General features: G+C 29.8%; 1 protein-coding gene across 1 annotated transcript in view; it reads right to left on the reverse strand.

Moving 5' to 3' along the window:
- Positions 1-22355, reverse strand: part of LOC117180481 (inner centromere protein A-like) — a 37805-nt gene that overhangs the window by 4845 nt on the left and 10605 nt on the right. The window contains exons 4-7 of the mRNA XM_033372980.1: positions 12723-13120; positions 9556-9630; positions 5632-8943; positions 2080-3120 (exon numbers count right to left, since the gene is read on the reverse strand). Coding sequence (XP_033228871.1) covers positions 2080-3120; positions 5632-8943; positions 9556-9630; positions 12723-13120 — 4826 coding nt within the window. The remainder of the gene's footprint in view (positions 1-2079; positions 3121-5631; positions 8944-9555; positions 9631-12722; positions 13121-22355) is intronic.

The raw sequence follows: 22355 nt of genomic DNA on the forward strand, positions 1-22355 counted from the left end.
AACCCTAAAAAGTATGAAAATATAAAACTAAGAGACCAAGAAATGTATTATGGGAACACATTATTAACAGAAATAGCTCCAAGCTGAAGTGGCGTTATGCGACATTCGGTCACTACAAAAATAAGCACATCAACATTTTTTTTTAAATATATGGAGTGTAGGTAAAAATATTGAAAAATTAGTATTATTGCGATTTTATATTTTGACTTCATCGTTTCGAAATATCCTTTCATTTCATAGCATGATAAATAATATGGTGCATTAAAAGACATTTTACAACAAATATATGCAAATATATAGTGATTGTTATTTACTTTTATATGGAATCGACATTGAAAAATCGATTTTAAATATACTAAAATTTTAGTAAGCTTAAATTAACCATTTTAGCTCGCATTAAAAACACTTTGAACAATTATTTTCGAGTACTCAATAGGACAAAAAACTTTTGGGACAGACTTTGAAGTGATATTTGACATTTTTAAAAAAATATTGATGCCTCATCTTGTTTATTATCTTTTTCAATTCAATATAAGTGATATTTGTAAGTATTAAATCGTAAAAAAATGGTATTATTATTTAGAAATTTCTGTTTTTAATATTTAGTATGGGACATGTGCGTTACCAGCAACTTTGAATACTTTTTTTATATAATTTCTAAACTAAGATGTCTAAAATTTTGAAACTTTACTAAATTGTAATGTAATATAAGGAAATTATTAAAATGATTTTAGACCAAATTTTTTATTAAAAAAGTTAAAGGTAAATTTATTTGCTTCTATATTTTTAAACAAAAAAGTTTTAAAGTTCTTAATGAGTTTCGCCCTTCTAGACTTTTTTAAAGTCTGTTTTAGTTAGTCTCAATTCAGAGAAACAAGTAAAGGAAAAGAAAAAAGAAAGAGAGAGAAGACTGTGTCTCAAGAAGGTTCAAAAATAGAAAGCTACAGTAGGGTATTACAAGTCCAGAAATTCTTGAAATAGGATACCAACAGCTAAGATACATATAACTAATTAGGTAATATAATCAGCTTTTTGTCACTAAAAATTTGTCAGAAAACCACCTTAATTGTAGGCACATCAATTCGTAACATATCACCCTTCAATTCTGCTCTGTTAATAATAGTAAAAATATTTACTGCAACAAAATCTAAAAAGAAATTGTGTTAAATAATTTATATTATTACATGTGTCTTGCAATTGCAATGAAGCATTTAAAATAATATCTAAAAATGTTGACCTGTGACATATTTATTATTTGAAGGGTTTAATCAAATTTTTCCAAATCTTTCAAGATTTTACATTACATGAGAAAGTTCAATAATTTTTTCATTTAGAAAATCCAGAATTTTCAAATTAAAGATGGCTGATGCAATTTAGAATGAATACCCAAATTATTATTACATATTTTCCTTCAAAATTCTGTATCACAAAATGTATAAAATATGCCATTGCTTAACAATTTTAAATTATTAAACATGCACAAAACTTTGAAATTTTTCGTATTAGTTGAAAGGCAGATCTGCAAATTAGTATCTTCGATACTAGATTCATGCACAGACGCGATCCTTATACTTATGTATGAAAGAATTGCACTGAATAAGTTAAAATAACAAAAAGAATAGTAAAAAACTCATCAAACGCAGATGCCAGGAAAAAGATTAGAGAGAAACTTTCCAAATTAAAATTCTTTTTGGTTTAAGTGCGATAAACTGAAAAATTATATGAAAAAATAGTTTTTGAACCACAGTTTTAAAAGGTAAAAATCAAACATTGTATTTTAATAACATTAGTTTCAAAAAAATCTCCTCAAGTGTGACAACTGCGTAGCTTTGAAAAAAAGTCTTTAATAAAATATAAAATTAAAATAATCTATGTAAGATTTATGCTAATGCTCAGTGCTACCAAAAAGAATAGTTTTTCCAATTCTTTAAAATAATTTAATGAAGATTCGTAAATATATTACACGGGGAAGCAAAAGTTACCCAAATATAGAGATTTGACCATTTATTAACTAATCTCGACAATCGCAACAACCAAACCAAACCAAAGCATGCTACAAGAATAAAAAATAAATCTCACCTGCTATAGGCAGAATCCGCACTGAGTTTGCTGTGATCTGGCCTCTTGTAGCTATCAGGCGACGAGAGTTCATCATCACTGACCTGACCATTTCGTTTGTGGTTGCTCTGGATCGGACTAGACACGGATAAAGGATCACTTTTAAGAAGGGACCTTAAGGACGGGAGAATAGTGGAACTGTCCTCCTCGAAGGAGCTCATCAGTTCATCAAACATTGAATTCGAGCGCTTTATATCCACATCCGAAGAGACAATGGAATTCAGACTCAAATTGCTGCCGTTCATCGTACTCGTATAGCTACTACTACTACTACTATTATTATTATTATTATTATTATTATTATTATTATTGCTTCTATCAGCGAGGCTAAAATCTGAACTCTTAGAATTTTTCATACACTTCTTCTGAGAACTTGAAGAACGCTCCGAAGAAGACGAACTTTTCCTCCCCGGAATTTTAGGAGCTGAAGCTACTCGAACCGAATGAGATCTGCTGACCATGGGTCGAATAATTTTCGGACATGAGACCTTTTCCAGGACTTTTCGAGTCTTCTCCACCGAGCTTACCAAACTTTGCCCTCTACTCGTGTTTTCGATATCACTTCCCAGAGCTTTTGACCTATCGATTATGACTCTTCTTCCCAAAATATGATCTCGACTTGGGGATTTTTCCTTATTTGTGGAACTGATGACTGCATCTCTGGTCTGGGAAATGAGGTCGTTATCTAAGTGTTCACGAGACATGGAGTTTGTCTCGGTGCAGTCGCTCGAAAAGTCCGAGGTAAGGTCGTCGAATTCCGAAGGTGGGTCTATTAAAGATGCTCGCTTCTTCGAGGAGTCGATGGAAGTTGGCAATGTTTGGGGAGGATATTTGGCAAAAGCTGATGGGAGAGTAAGGGGACAGTGTGTGGGATTTTCTTTGTGTGTAGAATTCAGTTGTGTGGATGTTCCATCAATTGACGATATTTCACTTGTGTCTGATAAAAGGTCTCGCATTTGTTGTTCTGCCATAAGATATGGGTCGTAGGTTTTATTACTGCCGCTGAAAAAATTCATTTTTTATCAATTGTTTACTTTAGGGAGGTTTTAAAGATATTGACGAAACATGCTATGGTAAAGTATAACAAATATAGAATTAAATATAATTAGTAATTTATGGATATAATTTCCAATGCAATGATGCGCTATAGACTTAAGAAAATAGTCCATTCAATCTGAATTTAATTAGATTATGAATTATTAAATTCTATGACAATTTTTATTTAAATCTAAGCAAGAACTTAAATTTAAATACAAATTCTAAAGCCATTTGCTGTGAAGGACAATAACATTCAATTTTCCTCAACCAGATTTCATGCTCCTAGTGCAAGAATACAATGCATGTGGTTCAATTTGATATTTTCTTTTATGCTTGCGTAAACCGATTGCACAATTGGAAATTTTGTACAGTAAATTCTTTTTTTTATTAAAAACGTTTAAGAATGCAATTATTTAAGAATATACTTCAAATCATAGATGGAAAAAAACATTTGATCTTAAAATGAAACATTTGAAATACTGAATAAAATATACATATATCCAGACAAAATTTTATTAATCGATTATGTTATAAAATTTTCAAAGGAAGCGTTAAAACTTTCCAATTTCAAATAATTGTAATGTATAGGCTATTAGACCTTTCAGACTATAAGCATATGAAATCTAAATTATACAAACAGAAATAATCCAAATTTTTGGTTTTGAAAACTTATTTACAGTCGCATTTACAGCTAGGTAATTAGCGACAAAAACAGTGAACTGAAGAGTAGGATTTATGCAATTTTATGGTTATTATTCGGTTTTGTAAAATTTACCTATTAAGAGAAAATTATGTTAGTATAGCAGAGAGTGTGTTTTGGACAATTGGTTGAGTATAGAACACTAAGTAGTTTTAATTTCAAATAATTCAAATTAAAACGCTCAAATATTAAACAATTTTCATTCACAACTTTTTTTACATTAAAAAATTGATTTTAGAATGTGGAAATTCCAAATTCAAATAACGAATTTTATAATTGAAGAGAATTAAAAAATTAGTAATTTGTCTTGAAATTTCCAAATTTGGAATTGTTTAGTTTTTTTAATGTGACAATTTGTGTTTTTTATTTATGATTATTTAAATTTAAAGATGTTAAAATCTATACATTTTTACGATTTCTATACTTTTAATTTGAAATTGTTCATTATTAAGCTTCAAATAAAAAATGTAAAAGCGAAAAGTTGAGAATTTTGGAATTTGAACATTAAAGCCTCATAAATGTTTTTTAAACATTTAACTTCAAGTGCTACTTATCAAAGGTCATTATGAGACAATATTTCACGGAAAGGCTTTTTCCATACATTTTTTGTGGAGTCCTCTTTTTTAATTAACCGAATATGCCAGAGGACATAAAATTTTAGAAACAGACTTTCAAATATTTTTTTAAATTCTCACTAAAATTCTTAATTCTAAATCTAAAATACTCAATCTATTCACGATTTTTTTTATTACTCCTTAAAATATTTATTTTTTTAAACACTGTAAAAACTGAATGTCTTTATATTTAGAAGCCTAAACAAATTGTGGAGGATAAAATTGTTCTATTAGTAATAATTATTAAAATATCTATTTTAATAGGTATAAACTACGATTGCATGAGTTATAACATTTTGTATTAAAAAGTTTTGATTTCCTGTAGAATAACTAAATATTTATAAAAATTTCCTCACATTTAATATTTTATTATTATTCTGTGAAAATAAACAAAAGACAGTGACAATCCTTATTTTGTATACGAGCAATTGGTGTGGCATGCCTGATAAATTAAAAAATTGTGCAACGAAGAGAAAACCATCGATATAAAACAATAATGGCTGTGAATTCATTTGTAATTTTGTGCAACGGTCAACAACATCTAGACAACGTCCACAGAACATCAATGTGTTCTTGAACTTACGTTCTACCCCTAAGAACCATAAAAAAATCCGGATGTCTCCGGACATAATTGTTCCAAGCGGGGCGATCCGGCAGAATGAACCTATAAAGGATTTTTTAAATCGAACTATTCTCATGCTATAAAACACTTGATGTTATAAATGAAAATCGCACTATTCATACAAAAAGAAAATTAAAATGTGAAGATATCAAACTCCATTAAATTTCTTGATAATAACCACAGAAAGTCTATTAGTCTATAGAGTCTATTACTATTAGAAGATGAATAATGTTAATTGATTAAACATCTTCTTCATAACACGCGCATCGAAATTTCGACCTTCGTTGTCTCTTGAGCGGGTGGAAAGTTGTCTTTTCAACCCCAGACTAGAAAGTTGAAACAGACGACTGCGAATCACTGAAAAGGCAACGGAGGTCGAAATTTCGATGCGTTTGTTATAAAAAATATCTTACATAGATAGGGGCGAACGGCGGCGATGCCTCACTTTCGTCAGAAATCGCCACCTTTCGCCCCTAGTTATGTAACATACTATATCTTATGTTAAATTTCTAATTTATACTGAGCTTAAGCGTCACTACCTCAATTTTCCAGAAGCTGAACAAGCAACGGGAGGTAATGTGTGAACTCTAGGATTCCTATTTGTAAGTCTGAACTCTCTCTCATTTTTTACAGTTTCGGATCCAATCAATCGTCGCATCGAAACCTTAGAGACCCGTTCCCAATAAGCACCTCCTCGAGAATAATTCTTCACAGATTCGCCTTTCCCCAAATTCTTCGAATCAGTTCCAATAACGGGAAATAATTTGTACCTTGTGCTCCCATGAGGTGTTCGAATTTCCTCAATCGTGCAAGTTTCGTCGAAGAAGAAATCCACCATGCTTGGTGTTTTTGAAGTAGTTTCGATATCTTCTACTGAAGATATCAAAGTGTCGGTACTGCTACGAAGAAGGTTTAAACTACGACGAATCTTCTTTTCCAGCTGGGATGAATTTAATTTAACTGATGCATAATCATGAGGTCTAAAAGGTGACAAGGACTTAGATTGAAATTCTACTTTAGGATTCCCGATTGTGATTTGCTTATTATCTTCAAAAGTATTTGTTTCCACTTTAGAATTGCAGTCAGTAATATCAATTTCTTCGGTTTCTCTGCCTCTGCTCAGTTTTTCTTCTGCGCCTTCTTGAAAGTAACTTGGATCACTACCTGGTAATGATAAACAAATTGTTTCTTTTCTTCTTGAAAGTCGACGAGAGACATTCGATTTCGGTTTAAGGAAGCTCTGCGGATCGTATTTATTTCCTTCTCCTATAACTTTATCAAAGCAATTTCCACATTTTTCTTGAAGCTTTGGTTGCAAATCGTTTTTAAAAGTGGATAGATTTTCTTTGAAATTGGGTATTTCTTCTTTCTTTTTTTTCTTTTTCCAAAACTGATCACTAGTATTTAGTTTGATATCAGTTGTTGAAATCTGACGAGGGATACTTGACCGCGAAATCGTTCCTATTTTGGTTTTATTTTCAGATGGAAGTTTTTTTCTTTCGTAGCTCTTATTATTATATTCTACTTCATCTACAAATCTTCTATCTTCACTTTTGTCTTTGTGCTTTATTGCCTGAAGATAAACACTTTTTGGATCATAGTTTTCGTTCGTATTCTTTTTTATCTCTACCAAATGTTCAGCACTTTCGAACTCTTCACTTATTTTGAGATTTTTCGTCCGCGTGACAATACTCTCAAGACTATCTTCTGCCCGTACTTCATTATCGTTATCTATTTGTTCAGAAGCTAATTCTAAAACCTGATCAATTCTATTTAAGAATTTGGATTCATCAAAACTGTTATCAATACAAATTTCGGAATTAGATTTAATATTCGTATGCTTTACGTTAATAGTAAAAATCTCTTCATTTAGTTTCACTTCTAACTCATCTTTATTTTCAACTCCTTCATTTTCTTTATTCAACTTGAAATTTGAAAACTGAACTTGAAAATTCTCTTCTTCCAAATTTAGTTTGGATTTAGACTTATCTACTATATTATTTTCTTCAAAATTACTTCCATCGCATATCTTTAATACATCGTTTTCATTGAATTCACGAAAGCTCTCATCTATTGTAATGTTAGCTTTATTCGTTAAATGCAAAAATTTCGAATTCAAACAACTCTTAAGGCTGAGGTTTTTATCTTCTATATTTCTATCATCATAATCTAGGTTTTCTAGATCTCCATCAGTTCTTCTTCTTTTCTGTAGAGGCTCTTCGAAGTAAAAATCAAGACTGCAAACTTCGAGACTTCTATTATGTTTGGACAATCTGGTAAAAGGTTTTTCTATAATGTAGGTTCCACTTCTTAGTCTAGATGAATCTTTCTGATCTATACTTTGAATTTTGGAATCAGAAGAATGAAAAGAAGATATTTCTTTTATTGTTTGAGGTTTTGGTTGCTCTGATGATAATTGTTTTTCTAGTTCAACAGGAATTTCTTTTCCTTTTTGCGAACATAATTCCTCTCTACTTTCTGAAGATAAGTCCTCTGTTCTGTCTAAATATAACTCTTCTCTTCTTCCTATAGATAATTCGTTTCTTTGCTCTAAAAATGAATCCTTATCTTCACTCGATTCTTTCGATTCGTTTCTTTCTTCTCTTGATGATTTATATTCATTTTCATCCTTTTTCCTGAATTCTATTTTCCCATCCTTGGATTTATTTTCATGTAAACTAAATTCTACACCAGAAAAGTCGAAACTTTTCACAGACTCAATTTCATTCTCATGTATCTTCTTTTTTCTCCTTATATAATTCTGATTTTCACCCTTTAATAATTCTTCACTTGTTTCCGAATTATTTTTCCATTCTCCAGTATCCAAATCTTTGAGAGATAAAAACTCGTTTTCAATCAGATCTCCTTCTTTTGTCTTGATGTCCAAAAATACATTTTCTTGAAAATCGTCATTAGCTTGTCCAGAACTCTCAATATTCTCTTCCGAAAATTCTTTATTCACAAGATTCGAAATAGGTGTGCTCGTAAAACTAATTTTATAGTTAAATTTAGTAGGATTATCCAATTCTGCATGTAATTCTTTTAAACTTCCCTTATAACTATCTGTAATAAAAATTTCCGAATTTTTCTTAAAAACAGATTTCTCACGAATGTCTTTCATAACTTTTGAATTATTTAAAACAGGTTCCATAGTCTCAGATACGCATACCTCAGCACCTAAGTTGTCTTCAATATTTTCCTTTATCAGATAAGTTTGATCTAATTTTCTAACTCTGCTCATCCAAGTAGTTCTCAAATCCGAATCAATTTCTCTGTCCAGCAATTCATTTTCAGTTAATGTAATTGTATTGAGAACATCAGAAATTTTACTCTTTCCCGTCTTCTTAATCGCTTCTTGGTCTTCCGAAATTTGTAAGCTTAATAAATTTAATTCCGATTCAACATTATTATTGGATTCTAAGTATTCTTTTGATTGAAGCTGTCGTTTGGAATTAGAGTATCTTTTATTATCTACATTTTCTTTAGACTCGAGGTTTTCTTTAGAAATCTGTTTCCAAGTAACGAATTCGTGTTCCTGGTGAATACAACACGGTTGAATCATCAATCCGTATTCGTCGTTATTCGCAGCAATATCATTTAATTTTGGATTTCCATAACTTCTCGCCGAAACAATATTTCGTTTCTGAGCTTTAATCAAGTCGCTATTTTTGCGCTGACTGATTGGATCTGCGATAGCTCGTGTATCGAATTTAGTGAGATAATTAGCATTTGACGTGATGGAAAAGTTCGTGAATTTTCCTGGATTCAGAGAAGGAAGAGGATGTTTGGATGAAGAGGAGAGGAAAGAGATACGAGATCTTGCGGATTCGGATTGCAAGTCTTCAGGTGGCCTGAGGAGAAGGAAATAAGGGTCAAGAATGCGTGCCTGATAGACATCAGGAGAAGGTCATCAGGCTTCTGAGATCATTCTTTGATTTCAAATAAGTTCTAAGATCATTCTTTTTAGAAAAGAAAAAATACCTCACCCCTTTCCCTTCTCCTCATGCGCTATGCTACTTTTTTCAGGAGCTACAATATATACTGCGTAAAATAGAAAAAACTATTTGGAATTTGAGTTTAAGTAAAAAGTAGGTTTCGAAAATGTGTTAATTCCAGCTTAGATATTTCCAAATTAAACTTGCTTATTTAAAAATTATATATTATTCAACTTCGAGAGGTTCTATTTAAAAAATTTCGTAATTATAAAATCTGTTGTTCCAATTTAAGTTACGTATTCCTCGCATACCCAATATATTTAGCTTAAATAACGTTTTATAATGATCCTCAATTATTTTGAGCATTAACGAAAAGTCCTCTTCTTTAATTCTTATAATTGATCACCATTATAAAATCTTTTCCATTCTATAAAACACACGAGAATCATTTTAGTCAAATAAAATATAATGAAACATACTTTCCATCCGCAGTCAAAATCCAAACATCATCTCTAATTTCTTTCTCACCTTACTCGATCCATTGGTCTTGATTTAATAGGGCCAGTTGGAATGGATGAATCCCTATTCTGTCCAACTTTCCGTCTAAAAGAGAAACATCATAAGCAAATAAAAAGTAGACTTTGCCTCAAAAACCATTTCACAGGCTTCGAACTATTTCATGGTAATAAAAGCAGCGCTTCTTTTTTACATCAAGAAAATGAACGTTACAAATTTTGCAATTTAGTGTAAAAGCCCTAAAGTTGAAAAAAATGTTATTTAAATGTTTACGAAATATTGCAAATGTATGTTCGAAATTTAATCATTAATCGAGAGCGTTTAAAGCGGAATAATTTTGGATTTAAAGTTGTATGCGACCAAATTAAATAATTTCAAATTGAAAAATTTTGAAATAAAAGCTCTTGCATAATTTCGAATTGAAAACGTTTGGAATTAAAACATTTTGAAGAAATTTATATTATGCCGTTAAAAATTGAATAATTTTATATAAAAGTTTAAAAATACGACAGTACAAAGTTCAACGGATTTGAAATTGTTCAATTTCCAATTGAAAAGTTTCAAAATTGAATGCGATAAAAATATAGGACCATGGCTACATCATTAACCCTCCATGTTCTTATAATTTAAAAAACAAAGCCGTGATTCTAGTTTTGCCTTGAATAAAATCAACAATTTTTCATTCAAAACGTTCAACGAAGCTCAAATTATTTGGTTTCAGATTTAAATTGTTTCGTCAAAAAAATTAAATTTTAAATTTAAAGTCTGATTATTTAATTCCGTTCAAAATTAAATAATTTGAAATTGAAAATTTGTATATTAAAAGCTTTCAAAATGGAATAATTTCGATTTGAAAGCGTTTAGAGTGATATATGTTGATTGTTTTTGAATTGAAAATGTATAATTCGGCCCCAGGAATTAAAAGATACTTTTTGTGTTTAGAAAGAAACAAAAATTTCACCTTATTTATAAGAGATAAACTTTTTTGATATTGAAAACACAACAATAATATATTTAATTTAATTATTTGCGTCTTTAAAACTCATCGATCGACCTATTATAGAACCTTTTATGATCTACTAAATCCGATTTATGAGGTTTTAAAAAAATGTTTTATTCTGTTTATATGAGAAAAACTTTGCTAATATCAGTCATAGCTACAACAGTGATATACATTATATATTTTCTCGCGTTTTCAAGGCGCACTGAATGACATATTAAAGAAGCTTTTATGGCCTTTTATGACTGTAGCAGTATTGTCTTTGATCGAATTTTTCGAATCTTTGAGACACCTTCATTGACTTATTGCCGAACCTTCGGTCATTCGAAGATATTTCATTGTCAATCAATAGTAACTTTTAAAGTTAAAAAAAACTTTTACATTGTTTATGTAAGGAAAAATTTTATACCGTTTGTAATATAACACTACTGTAAGTTAAAAAGTTGTTCTTTATTACTTTATCATATAACACATTGCTTGAGTTTTTGGTAGTTTCTAATTTTCCAAAAAATAAGAGTGTCGCTAAGAAAGAAACATAAGCTTGAAAAATATTGAAAGAGTCCATTGTTTTCTTTTGTTAGTAAGAAACCTTACTCTATGGAGAAGCAAATTTATTTGACACCCATGTGGAAGCAACGGAAGCAATGTCCTGATGAAATAAGCATTAATAATTATACTTATAGTGAATACGCGCATAGTATGTACTTCGCAGTGATATTTTTCAATTGAAACCGTTCGAAATTAAATAATTATAAATTAAAAGGCATCAAAGTTTTATCATTTTTGTTTGAAATACATACATGAAAAATAATTATTTCAATGCACCTTGACATTGGTAATTCTTAATTAATATTATTATTATTATTAAATAATAATAACAAATTGTAACATTTATGAATAAAAATTTTTAAAGAAATTATTTAGCTATACTATTTTGCTCTATGAGGCAAATCTCTTCCTTTTATGAATCTCATTGAAGCAGGTAAGGTGTATCTTAAAGTTTATGAATTTACCTGAATACTCAGGCAAAGAGAATTACTATGTCTTCTTCCAAATGAAGTATTCCGTTGTTGCTCAACAAGAATTATGGTATTGCAAAATAATGCCACTGAGTCAAGTTAAAAAATCTAGCCTGAAATCGTTCTATAAGATTTAACCCGAATTATTTCTAAAAAAAATCGATTAAGAATTTATTGTTCCCTGGCTCAAATAGGCACACATACTTAGAAAAAGGTTCACCACAATTTATCAAGATAATTTCATTAAATATCAAAATCAACATTTAAAAAATGCACTGCATTTCCACTTTCGATTCGTGGGTCTTGCCGATTTTTTCCAAGTGCATTTTTGTCACTGGAAAGTTTTCAAGTACCAGAAATTTTTATTCTAGTTACAGGCGTATTAAGAATTTTTTCCGAAAACAAAAGTAAATTAAATATGAACTAGTTTCTATTTAATAATATTAGAAAATTATTGATTAAACTCCGAAAACATTGGAAATACTTTTTTGACGTCCAGGCATATAAAAATAAATTTGAACTAAAGAAAATTTTTAAATTCTACAAACAAGAATGCTTTTACATTTCCATCAATTCTAAATTAACTGTATCTTTTTAAGATCCCAATGTGCTAATTTTTCGCGTTCTAACTATTTAAATTCCAGAATTTGTTATTCACAACTTACCCTATTCTTCACTGTCACGAACATTTTCATTTTTGAGTACTTTCAATTTAAATCGTTGAATTTTGAATGCTTTATTTTTAATATGTCGACTATGATGTTTTGAAACTCCAAAAATGGTTAACTTCGATCTTGTGCATGCATGCATAATGAAATATAAAAATTGATTGGGTTCTAGATTGGGTTCGTATTTCAACGGTTTTACATTTTATTTGTATTTTTTTAAAACTGAAATTCATTAAAAAGTTTAATCTTTTACTCTTAAATACTGAATAAAAGAAAAAATAGGAGAAAGTAACAAAGCCTGCCAGTTGGAAGTCTAATTTGCATTCCAACTACCTCAGTAAATTAGTGAACTCTCTCAATTAAGCACTTAGAGTGACTTTGGTTGTTTAAGAATGTAGCGGTATGTATTCGTTAAACTTTAAAGCAAAGGCTGCAATCTTAAGGGAAAATAAACAACTGAAGTTGGTAAAGTGCCAATATGGGGTTACTCACGCAGCTGACTTCTGTTTTGCTGGACTGTCGTTGCCCTTATTGCAGTTGGGCAGTGACACGCTTTCCCTGACTTTCATCGCATTTGCTGTAGGTGAGCTTTTGGCAACGTAGCCCAAATTAGTGGCGGAACCAGGCATATATTTCTCTCGAATAGTGGGTCTACGATTCTTCAGGGCTGGTGCTCGATACCTTATCCGGGCTTCCAGTCTTTCCTTGGCTAAGTTGGTTGCAGGGCTGAGCGGAACTCGAGTGCATCGTTCCTTGCACCAAGCCACGTGCCGGTCGTATGCCTTAATTCCAAATTGTCGATTACAGGTGGGACAAGTGCCTTTTTCATTAGCTCGAGTCGGTGCACCAGAGGTAACATGGTTTGGCGTCTTGTTGCTTGGTACCTCAATCTGAACAAAAATTGTAGCCAAAATTAATTTCAGGAACTATGTACCAATACTATGTAACGATGTCGTAAACCAACTCAACTTTGAACACCAAATCTACTCAAAAGGTCCCCAAACTTCCCATTTTTACATGTATTTTAATAGAAAAATTTGCCTATTATTTATATGTTATCCTTCATAAAAACATTTGGTTAGATTTGGCTAAATGCCTTCTATTTTGCAGATCGAATCCACTGAAAGAAAAGTTTTTTTACTAATGAACTTGACAGATTCACGATTTCGTGTATATACGATATGTTTGCCGGTTATTTTAACATTCTTTAAAGATTCAAGCAAGAAAACCGACATTTGAAAAAAACCACGAGAGATTTTTTGATTGAATTATAAAGGGAAACACCTTATCCTAATAGGGAGAGCCGTTAAGTTTATTTGAAGGTTTGTTTAAAAAACCACTATACATTCGAACAAGGAAATCGACATTGTTTACTGGGAGAATCTTCATGAATTTTTGAAAGCAGGAATCTTCTGTTGAAATTTGTATTTACACCTGAGTAATATAAAGTAAATTCCGAAATAAAAAGACACCTGCATTTCGAGACTTTAGGCAATAAAAATTTTCATATTAAACACCAAATAAATCAATCAAATATATCAAATAAAGTAATGTTTTTTTTTTGTCTACTGGTCAAAAATATATATTTTGTTAATATTGATTGGCCTGCTTAAAACTGATTTCCCGTAATTTTCCTAAAATTGCGAACTGCCCAAAAATAAAATAATTTTCTAGATAACGATGGGAATGTATCAAATTAGCATCAGCAAGAATACAGGTATCAAAAGACTAAGAACTAATGGTGTAAATGTAAAACGTAAGAACTATTTTTATACACAGCTCAACGAATTCACTTATGTATTTATGGAAAGAGAGCATTTATTCATAGATAGCATGAGCATTAAAACACATCAAGATCTGAATTAATGAAATTCATTAATTTACAAACTGTTCGCATCAAGCATTAAAATTAAAGCAAACTTTTCTTTTATTTTTCTATGAAACGATATTTTACAGTTTTCTTAAAGAAAGAAAAAACCTCAGAAAACCATAAGAAAGAAGAGCTCCTTTGAAAGTCAGTTTTTTAATCCCAAAAAAAGAAATTCAATTATATCTAAAAAAAATTAAACCTCTATTAATATATTTCTGATAAAAAAGTTAACTTCAAGCAAAGATATTAATATTTTCTTAATATTTTTACTCCAAGGAACAAAAATGACCGAAGGACCAGCATTTTTCTTTTTAAGTTGAATGGATGTATTATTTGCATGTGTGGTTGTTTAAGCCTCTTGTTCTTGTATTTGAAACCTGTTTTGTTCCTGTTTCTCGGAATTTCTGACAAATTTGTTATTATTGGAAATTCTTTAATAATTTCATGAAAATTGAAAATGAATTGAAACATGAAAGTTGAGAATTCGATCCATTTTGTTTTATCAATTTGAAAAATATGTTCTTAATTGAAAAACTAAAACTTTTTCGAAAAATAAAGTATACTTTTTTATTGTGCTTTAATTCATACATCGTTATAATTCAATAGGCAATCAGTTATGTTCATTTTTAACATTTTTTAAGAATATTCTAAGTTAATAACCATGTAGACAAAGGATTGAGATTTTTTTGAGATGAGTAATTATTTTAATGTTTTTTTTTATCTAAAAGCATGATGCAGACCTTATCCTCCTTTAATTTGATTCAATTTATTACGAACGCATAAGTAAATCTTTAGCACATTCAAATAGTATAAACAATTTTCATTCTAAATTAATTTGAACAATAAAATATTGATGGAATAGAAATAAAGACATAAATTTTCTTTTGGAAATGATATATAGTTATTTATGTAAACAATCGGAAAATGCTACATCATTAAAATTGAACTGTTTCAACTGACGGAATTAATTTAAAATCAGAAGGCTGTGTGCATGCTGAAGTCAGACAATTGTTCTGAGACAAATATTTTTTTTTTTAAGGATTCTAGGCGAAATGTATTTCAATGATTAGACGAAAAATACATTTTTAATTAAGTTATCAGTATTAGATCTTTTGAAGCTGGTGACACAATTTATAAAAAGTTTGTTGATGTTTCTTAAGTGTTGTGGTTTTGTCTAAAAATGTCGAGAAATAAAACAAAAGATAGAGAAAAGTTCTCGCAGACTTTTTTTAGAAGTTTTCAGATGGAAAAATTGTGCTTTTTTTACTTTTTCCGTATCTCGTCTCGTTATTGCAAAAAAAATCAGAATTTTTATTTTTCATACAAATAAATCCAAATTTTCTCTTCTTCAAGACGTGGGCAAAAGATAAACTGTTATGTGATATTATAAAAAAATCAGGAAGTTCATTTTTGTCCCGGACTTAAGACGGTTAAAGCCCAATATGTGGAGAGAATTTTTTTAGTTAGAGTTGGATTTTTGAAAAGTCTGCACGCGGCTGTATCAGCAGGGCGAGCAAAAAAAATTTTCTCGAATTTGCATGCATACCGCCCGGAAACTCAGTCGAATCCACATAAAAATAAATCCATTTTTTGTTTTGAAAAAAAAAATGATATTCCGACGTAGCGCAAGTCCCAGGAAGTTTAAAACGTATTTTCTATAAGTTGAAACTGAACATTTCTCTTCACACTTAGCCATAGAATATGAATAAAATATTACTTTGCAAATATCATCCCCATAAGTATGTTTTATAGGATGAAAAAAAACCATTTAAAAAGGGTTTTGCGAGTTTTTGGCGCTAATTATAATTTCTTGCGGTTTTTTTAATGCAAATTGTTTCTAATACATAAAATACTACTCTATACTGATAATTAGATGTTTACATAAATGGTTTAAACAGTTTATTATTGTTTTTAGCAATTTTCTGTAAGAACAGAGTTAGAAAGCCGCGGTTTGTTAAAAAATGTTCCATTTTTGTCCAATTTTCAGTAAGAGTAAGTTTATAATTAAAATTAACAAGCATTATTATTTAGACAATTTATTATTATTATTTCTAATAATAATCTTTTAGAATAATGCCAGAAAATAGCTGTTCTTTCAAAAAATTTTCACTTTTTGTCCAATTTTCAATTAGAGTGGGGTAAATAATTGATTAAAGCTAACAAAATTATTTGTTTTAACAATTTATTATTCTTTTTGATAATATCTCATTTGAATAATGCCCGAAAGTTGCGGTTTTTTCTGACATTTTCAATCATTTTTCTACTTTTCACTTGGAGTGAGTTATTAGTTAAGTCAATTTAGCAAAAATAAGTAATCAAACAAATTGTCATTATTTATAACTATCTTCTGCTTTATTGATCCTCGATAGTTGCGCTTTCTTCTTAAATTCAGAACTTTTGACGCACTTTTTACTTAGAGCCGTAATAAATAATTACTTTTTTCTCAAATCTTTAGTTTTGTTTTAAATTTCAACAAAAAGTTCATTGCAAATATTCGCACATATTTTAATATTAGCCCCCCCCCCCCTCCTTCCCTCGAGAAAATACGTCTCGTCGAAGATAATATACATGTATGTATAATAGGGTGGCTCAAAAAGGCTTTTATTTTTTAGAGGGCAACGATCCCCCCAATTGTATTCCAAATCGGAAAAAAGAAATTCCCTAATTTTTTATTTTTTTATTTTTTTTATTTTAACAGGTGCCGGTTTTGACTTGAAGTTTCCCATGTAAAATACATGGGGAAAAATCACTTTTTTGAGTTTTTGGATTAATTTTTTAGGGTTTCAAAAAATGTGACAAGAAAGTACGGGAGCCTGTAGAGAATTACCCAACGAAGAATTTCATGTATCATATATATGGGTTTGGCACCCCTAACACACCCTCACGAGTATATGAAAAGTACCCTTAACACAAAAAATGTCAAGTCTTCATGAAGTCGACATTTTGAGCACTGTATTCTGATATTTTTTACTTAAAATTATTAATATTGGTCTAATGGAATATTTATTATCATTAGTTAATTAATTTTTAATTATTTAAACAAATACCATTTTTTAAAAATATTTTCTTTCGAGTTTTTTCCCTTAAAATTATTACTGTTAATCTAGTGGAATATTTAATAACATTGGTTCATTAATTTTTAATTGTTTAAACAAATGGAATTTATTTAAATTTTTTTTTATTTTGTTTCTTACCTAAAAATAAACCATTGGTTTAGTGGAATATTTATTAACATTAGGTCATTCATTTTCAATTATTTAAACAAAAGGAATTTGTTTAAATAATTTAGTTTAGATTTTTTCGAATAAAAGTTATTACTGTTGGTATAGTGGAATATTTATCAGTAATAATTCATAACTAATTAATCATTCATTTAATACTAATTAATTTATCAGTAATATTTAAGTAATAATTTTTATTAACAATTTTTAAAAATAAAATTAATCAAACAATGTTGATAAATATTCCACTGAAGAAACATTAATAATTTTTAATAAAAAAATTAATCACAGAAATTCCATTTGTTTAAATAATTGAAAATTAATGAACCAATGTTAATAAATGTTCCACTAGACCAATATAAATAATTTTGATGGGAAAAAACGAAATTTTGAAAAAATTGTTTAAACAAATCCCATTTGTTTCAATAATATAACATTAATTATCCGATGTTAATAAGTATTCTACTAGACTAATAGTAATAATTTTTAGAGGGAAAAACTAATTATCGAGAAAAAAAATTATTTAAACAAATTCCATTTGTTTAAATAATTGAAAACTAATTAACCAGTGATAATAAATATATCCACTAGACCAATATTAATAATTTTAAGTAAAAAAATACGAGAATACAGTGTTCAAAAGGTCGATTTCATGAAAAATTGACATTTTTGGTTTTAAGGGTAGTTTTCAGGTACTCGTGGGGGTGTTTTAGGGGTGTCAAACCCATATGCCTGATACATGAAATTCTTCGTTGGATAATTCTCTAGAGGCCCCCATACTTCCCCGTCAAATTTTTTCAACCCTAAAAAATTATTCTAAAAACTCAAAAAAGTGATTTTTCCCCATGCATTTTACGTGGGAAACTTCAAGTAAAAACCGGCACCTGTAAAAATAAAAAAATAAACAATTAGGGAATTTCTTTTTTCGGATTTGGAATAAAATGGGGGGGGGGAGTCGTTTCCCTTTAGCATGCAAAAAAATTTTGCCATGCATTTTTGGACCACCCTAATGTATAAAGATTAAAAAGAACTCAAATAATTAATTGAGTATAACATCTTACGGGGCAGGGTAGACATACTGCAGCGAGGAAATTGCTTCCGGTAATCTGTTAACACTTGTAATAAATAGTGTTTCTGACTTTCGTCTCTAGTTAGAAGGAAATTAAAGGCAGTTATCAATTTTACAAATATCTGTTTAATTTTATAAAATTATATTCACAAAAAGAAAGATTCTTTAAAATATTATTCTCTTAAACAATTATTTATTATCTGTGCATAAGCAAAAAGGCAAAGGAAAGGTAAAGATTTCAGAAAATACAGAAACTTTGTCATAAGAAGCTGTAACTATCTAGCATTAATAATGAAGAAGATAATACAATAGAATAATTTGTTATCTAATAACTGTTACTTAGACTCTTCCTTTCACGCCTCGACTATGTATATATGTATCATGTTGAATTTAAGGAACCTTATATATCTCTAACTGTTACTACGACACTGTTCTTTTAAGTCTCAGGTAATTCATGTTCTGACCTTAATCACTGGAAGTTAGCCTTTAATATGAAGCGGAACGCACGTTCTGTTTCCTCTTTTAAATTAAAATTTAAAAGTCTTGTTTAACCTTTTTAGTATTTGAATTTATTCACGATCTTCTTTACTTTAAATATTATATACTAATAAAAAAATTGTAATATCAGCAATACAGCTCGCAGGTTTGAGCGCGCCTAGGGCGCGCGACTGTTGTTTCTCACGCTTCGCGCTCGATATTGCATTTATCTCGCGCTTCGCGCTCGATTATGTATTTACCTTCCAATTATTCCAATTACCATTCAATCGTCCGATTGAATGCTATAAATATACGTACAGACAATTTTTATATATAAAAAACAATTTTCAAAATAAGCTCACTTGTTGAATTTTCACACAAAATGGCTGGCTAACGAACTTGACCTTTATTTCAGGACACTAAAATAGTATACCAAAGGCCAATCCAATCTGTCAATTCTTTAAAAAGTCATCGTGCTACCAAACTAAAAATCTACAGAGGCACGCACAGTCACACACAAACACGCACGCAGCCAGACAGACAGACACATTCGTAAAAACCTGTTTTTCGGATTCAGGGGGCCTCAAACGTGGACATTTGACAAAAACGAGGGGGTCAAATTTTAAACAAATCTATACCTTCTCTTGATGAGAATGTAAAAATTAATTAATTTTTCATGAATATTGTTTTGTTAGTTCTTTTTATTGTTCGAATCATGAAAAATAGCATTAAGAACATTTAAAATAATACATAAAAGTAAATTTTTTGAAAACCCACAAATGAGACGAAAACGAAATTAAAAAAACATAAGTCGTGACGAGAATGTGTCCACGTAGTGGGCTGATTTTTTTATTGTTAATACATTTTTTCACGATTAAAACACAAACTACGCATGCTATCAAAAAGTGATAACAAACAAATTTGTAGATCTTTTAAAACTGCATCATTTTTGTATTCACAGCTTTTTACCTATTTTGCACAGTTTAACCGCAAAATGTAATTTTTTATTTTTTATTCTTTTTTTATTGTGTCAAAATATTAATTTTCAATGTTTTAAGAAAAATCAAAAAGTTGTTATGACAATAGTGTAGGGCATTGAAAAAGAAACATTTTTTATCTTTTGACTTTTTTTCATATCCTGCGTTTTTTGGACTAAAATGTTGATATTCGTGTGTTTTTTGAAATATTGTAAATGTTATAACTCTGGTAAATTTTGATTTTATACAAAAAAGTCATCAGGATAAATTGTTCGTCTGATTGAATACTATGAACATCCGTACAGACACTTTTTGAATTAAAAAAAGCGGTCTAAAAAATTTTCAAAATACGCTTACTTTTTGAATTTTCACCCAAAATGGTGGGCTAACGAACTTGACCTTTATTTTAGGACACTAAAAGTGTATACCAAGGGCCAATCCAATCTGTCAATTCATTCGAAAGTTATCGTGCTGACAAACTAAAAATCTACAGACACATACACACACACGCGCGCAAAAGGCAAAGGCAAACAGACACATTAGGAAAAACCTGTTTTTCGGATTCAGGGGGTCTCAAAACGTGGACATTTGACAAACACGGGGGGGGGGGGGGGTTAAATTTTACACAAATCTAAAACCTTCTCTTCATGAGAATGTAAAAAAAAAATTTCTAATAGTTTTAACGGTTCAATTTTAGTTTGATTTTCATATATGTTTCGTTTTGAATTAAAAATTTTTAACTTAGCTCTAATTTTATATTTTTATATTTTTTGTTTACATAACTAATTCGAGACAAGATTGTTAAAAGCATGTTTTAATAATCAATATCATTGACTTTTTATTTTTATAAAATAAGGACTTATGTTTTTACACTGGATTGATGTATTTCCTGATGAGGAGAGCAATCGACTCTCGAAACGTCGACTTTCTGACTATTTTGAGAGAAAATGGCTATAAACAATAATAAATTGTTTAAAAAATTTATGTATATATCTATTTATCAGTAAGAAGTAATATTGTATGTATTAGAAACAAGTTGCACTTAACAAACCGCAAATAAATTATCATTAGCGACGGAAACTCGGAAAAAACATTTTTTCCCTTACGGGGTAAAACTACTGTAGAATTTTGGAAAAATATTCTATTTGTTTTCGCTTAAACAATACTTTAGGATCATCAAAACAATATGAAATTAGGCCTATACATGGTGCAGGTATCGCAGGTCAGAGATGAAAAAAATTTACAAGGATTTAATTGCTCGTAAAACTTTAAACGTGTTTTTCTCGAAATAACTTTTTTCAAACTGTGAGGACGTATTGAGACGGTTCCTCAGGCCATGTTCCATGTATTACTCTGACAAGTTTTTCTCCTACAATTCTGAATTGTATGATTTCATATTTCAACCACAGACTATAAATGCCTAAATGCAGAACCTCTCAGAGCGCTTTTTTCGAAAAATGGCCTGGTTCTTGCTTTATTGCAATTAATTAAAAATTGATGCATTTTTGCGCCTTGGAAGTAGCAAATCGCCACCATGAGTGTACTCATGGCGAACATAGTTCGTGGGCCCTCTGGCTGGCTATAGAACAGCGGGTGGTCTAGAGCAAATATCTTTGTCTAGAGTGTCATTTTTTCGACGATACTTAGAATATCGTAAACCTAGGATCGAGTCGAGAATTTAGATTGAGTGCTTGTCATGCCTCACTCAACTTTCCTATTGTTAGAGATTACAGTCGGTTGAAAGAAATTAGAAATTAGCTAATATTAACGAATTTCATTTTAATACTGTGCATTCGGTTAATTACATAACGATAAAACGTTTAAAAAAATAAAGAAGAAAATCGGTTAATCCGTTCAGTTTCTGGGTACACCTTCTTTCTCTCTTCTCCAATTGTACGACAAAAAATACTGAAAGAAAAAGATGCTACGCCGAGAATTGGAAATTGTTAAATGGGAATAGTATGGAATTTTCCATGAGTTTTAAAGCAATTTCCCATGGTTTAAGCAAATGCAAATTATTTAAACAATTATTTAATCCCAGAAAATGTAGAAAAGAATCGTATTTTTTGATTGAAATGTAATTGTTTGTCATGGTTTGAAGTAGAAAATTGTTTTAAGCGAATAGAAATGTATTAAACATAGGATACCAATTTAGAAAAAGTGGACATCTCTAGTTCAATGTTCAGAAATTTGAAGAAAAAAAACAATAAATAATTGCTTAAATGATGATATAATGTTTTTAGAAAAATGTGCTACTCCAAAGAATGACAAACCATTACATTTCAATCAGAAAATACGATTGTTTGTTCTATTTTTTGGGATTAAATTATTGTTTGAATAATTTACATTTCTTTAAGCAATTGAAAATTGTTAAAAAAGTAATGGGAAATATTCAAATTTTACACTAGTAATTATTTTTATGAAAAAGACGACGGATATTTGCTAGAAATTAACAATAATGAATGTAAAAATGTAGTTTTTTAAATTTTCGCTCATATTTGGGGCGCTTTG

The sequence above is a fragment of the Belonocnema kinseyi genome, chromosome 9 (genome assembly GCF_010883055.1).
Source record: "Belonocnema kinseyi isolate 2016_QV_RU_SX_M_011 chromosome 9, B_treatae_v1, whole genome shotgun sequence".
NCBI lineage: Eukaryota > Metazoa > Arthropoda > Insecta > Hymenoptera > Cynipidae > Belonocnema > Belonocnema kinseyi.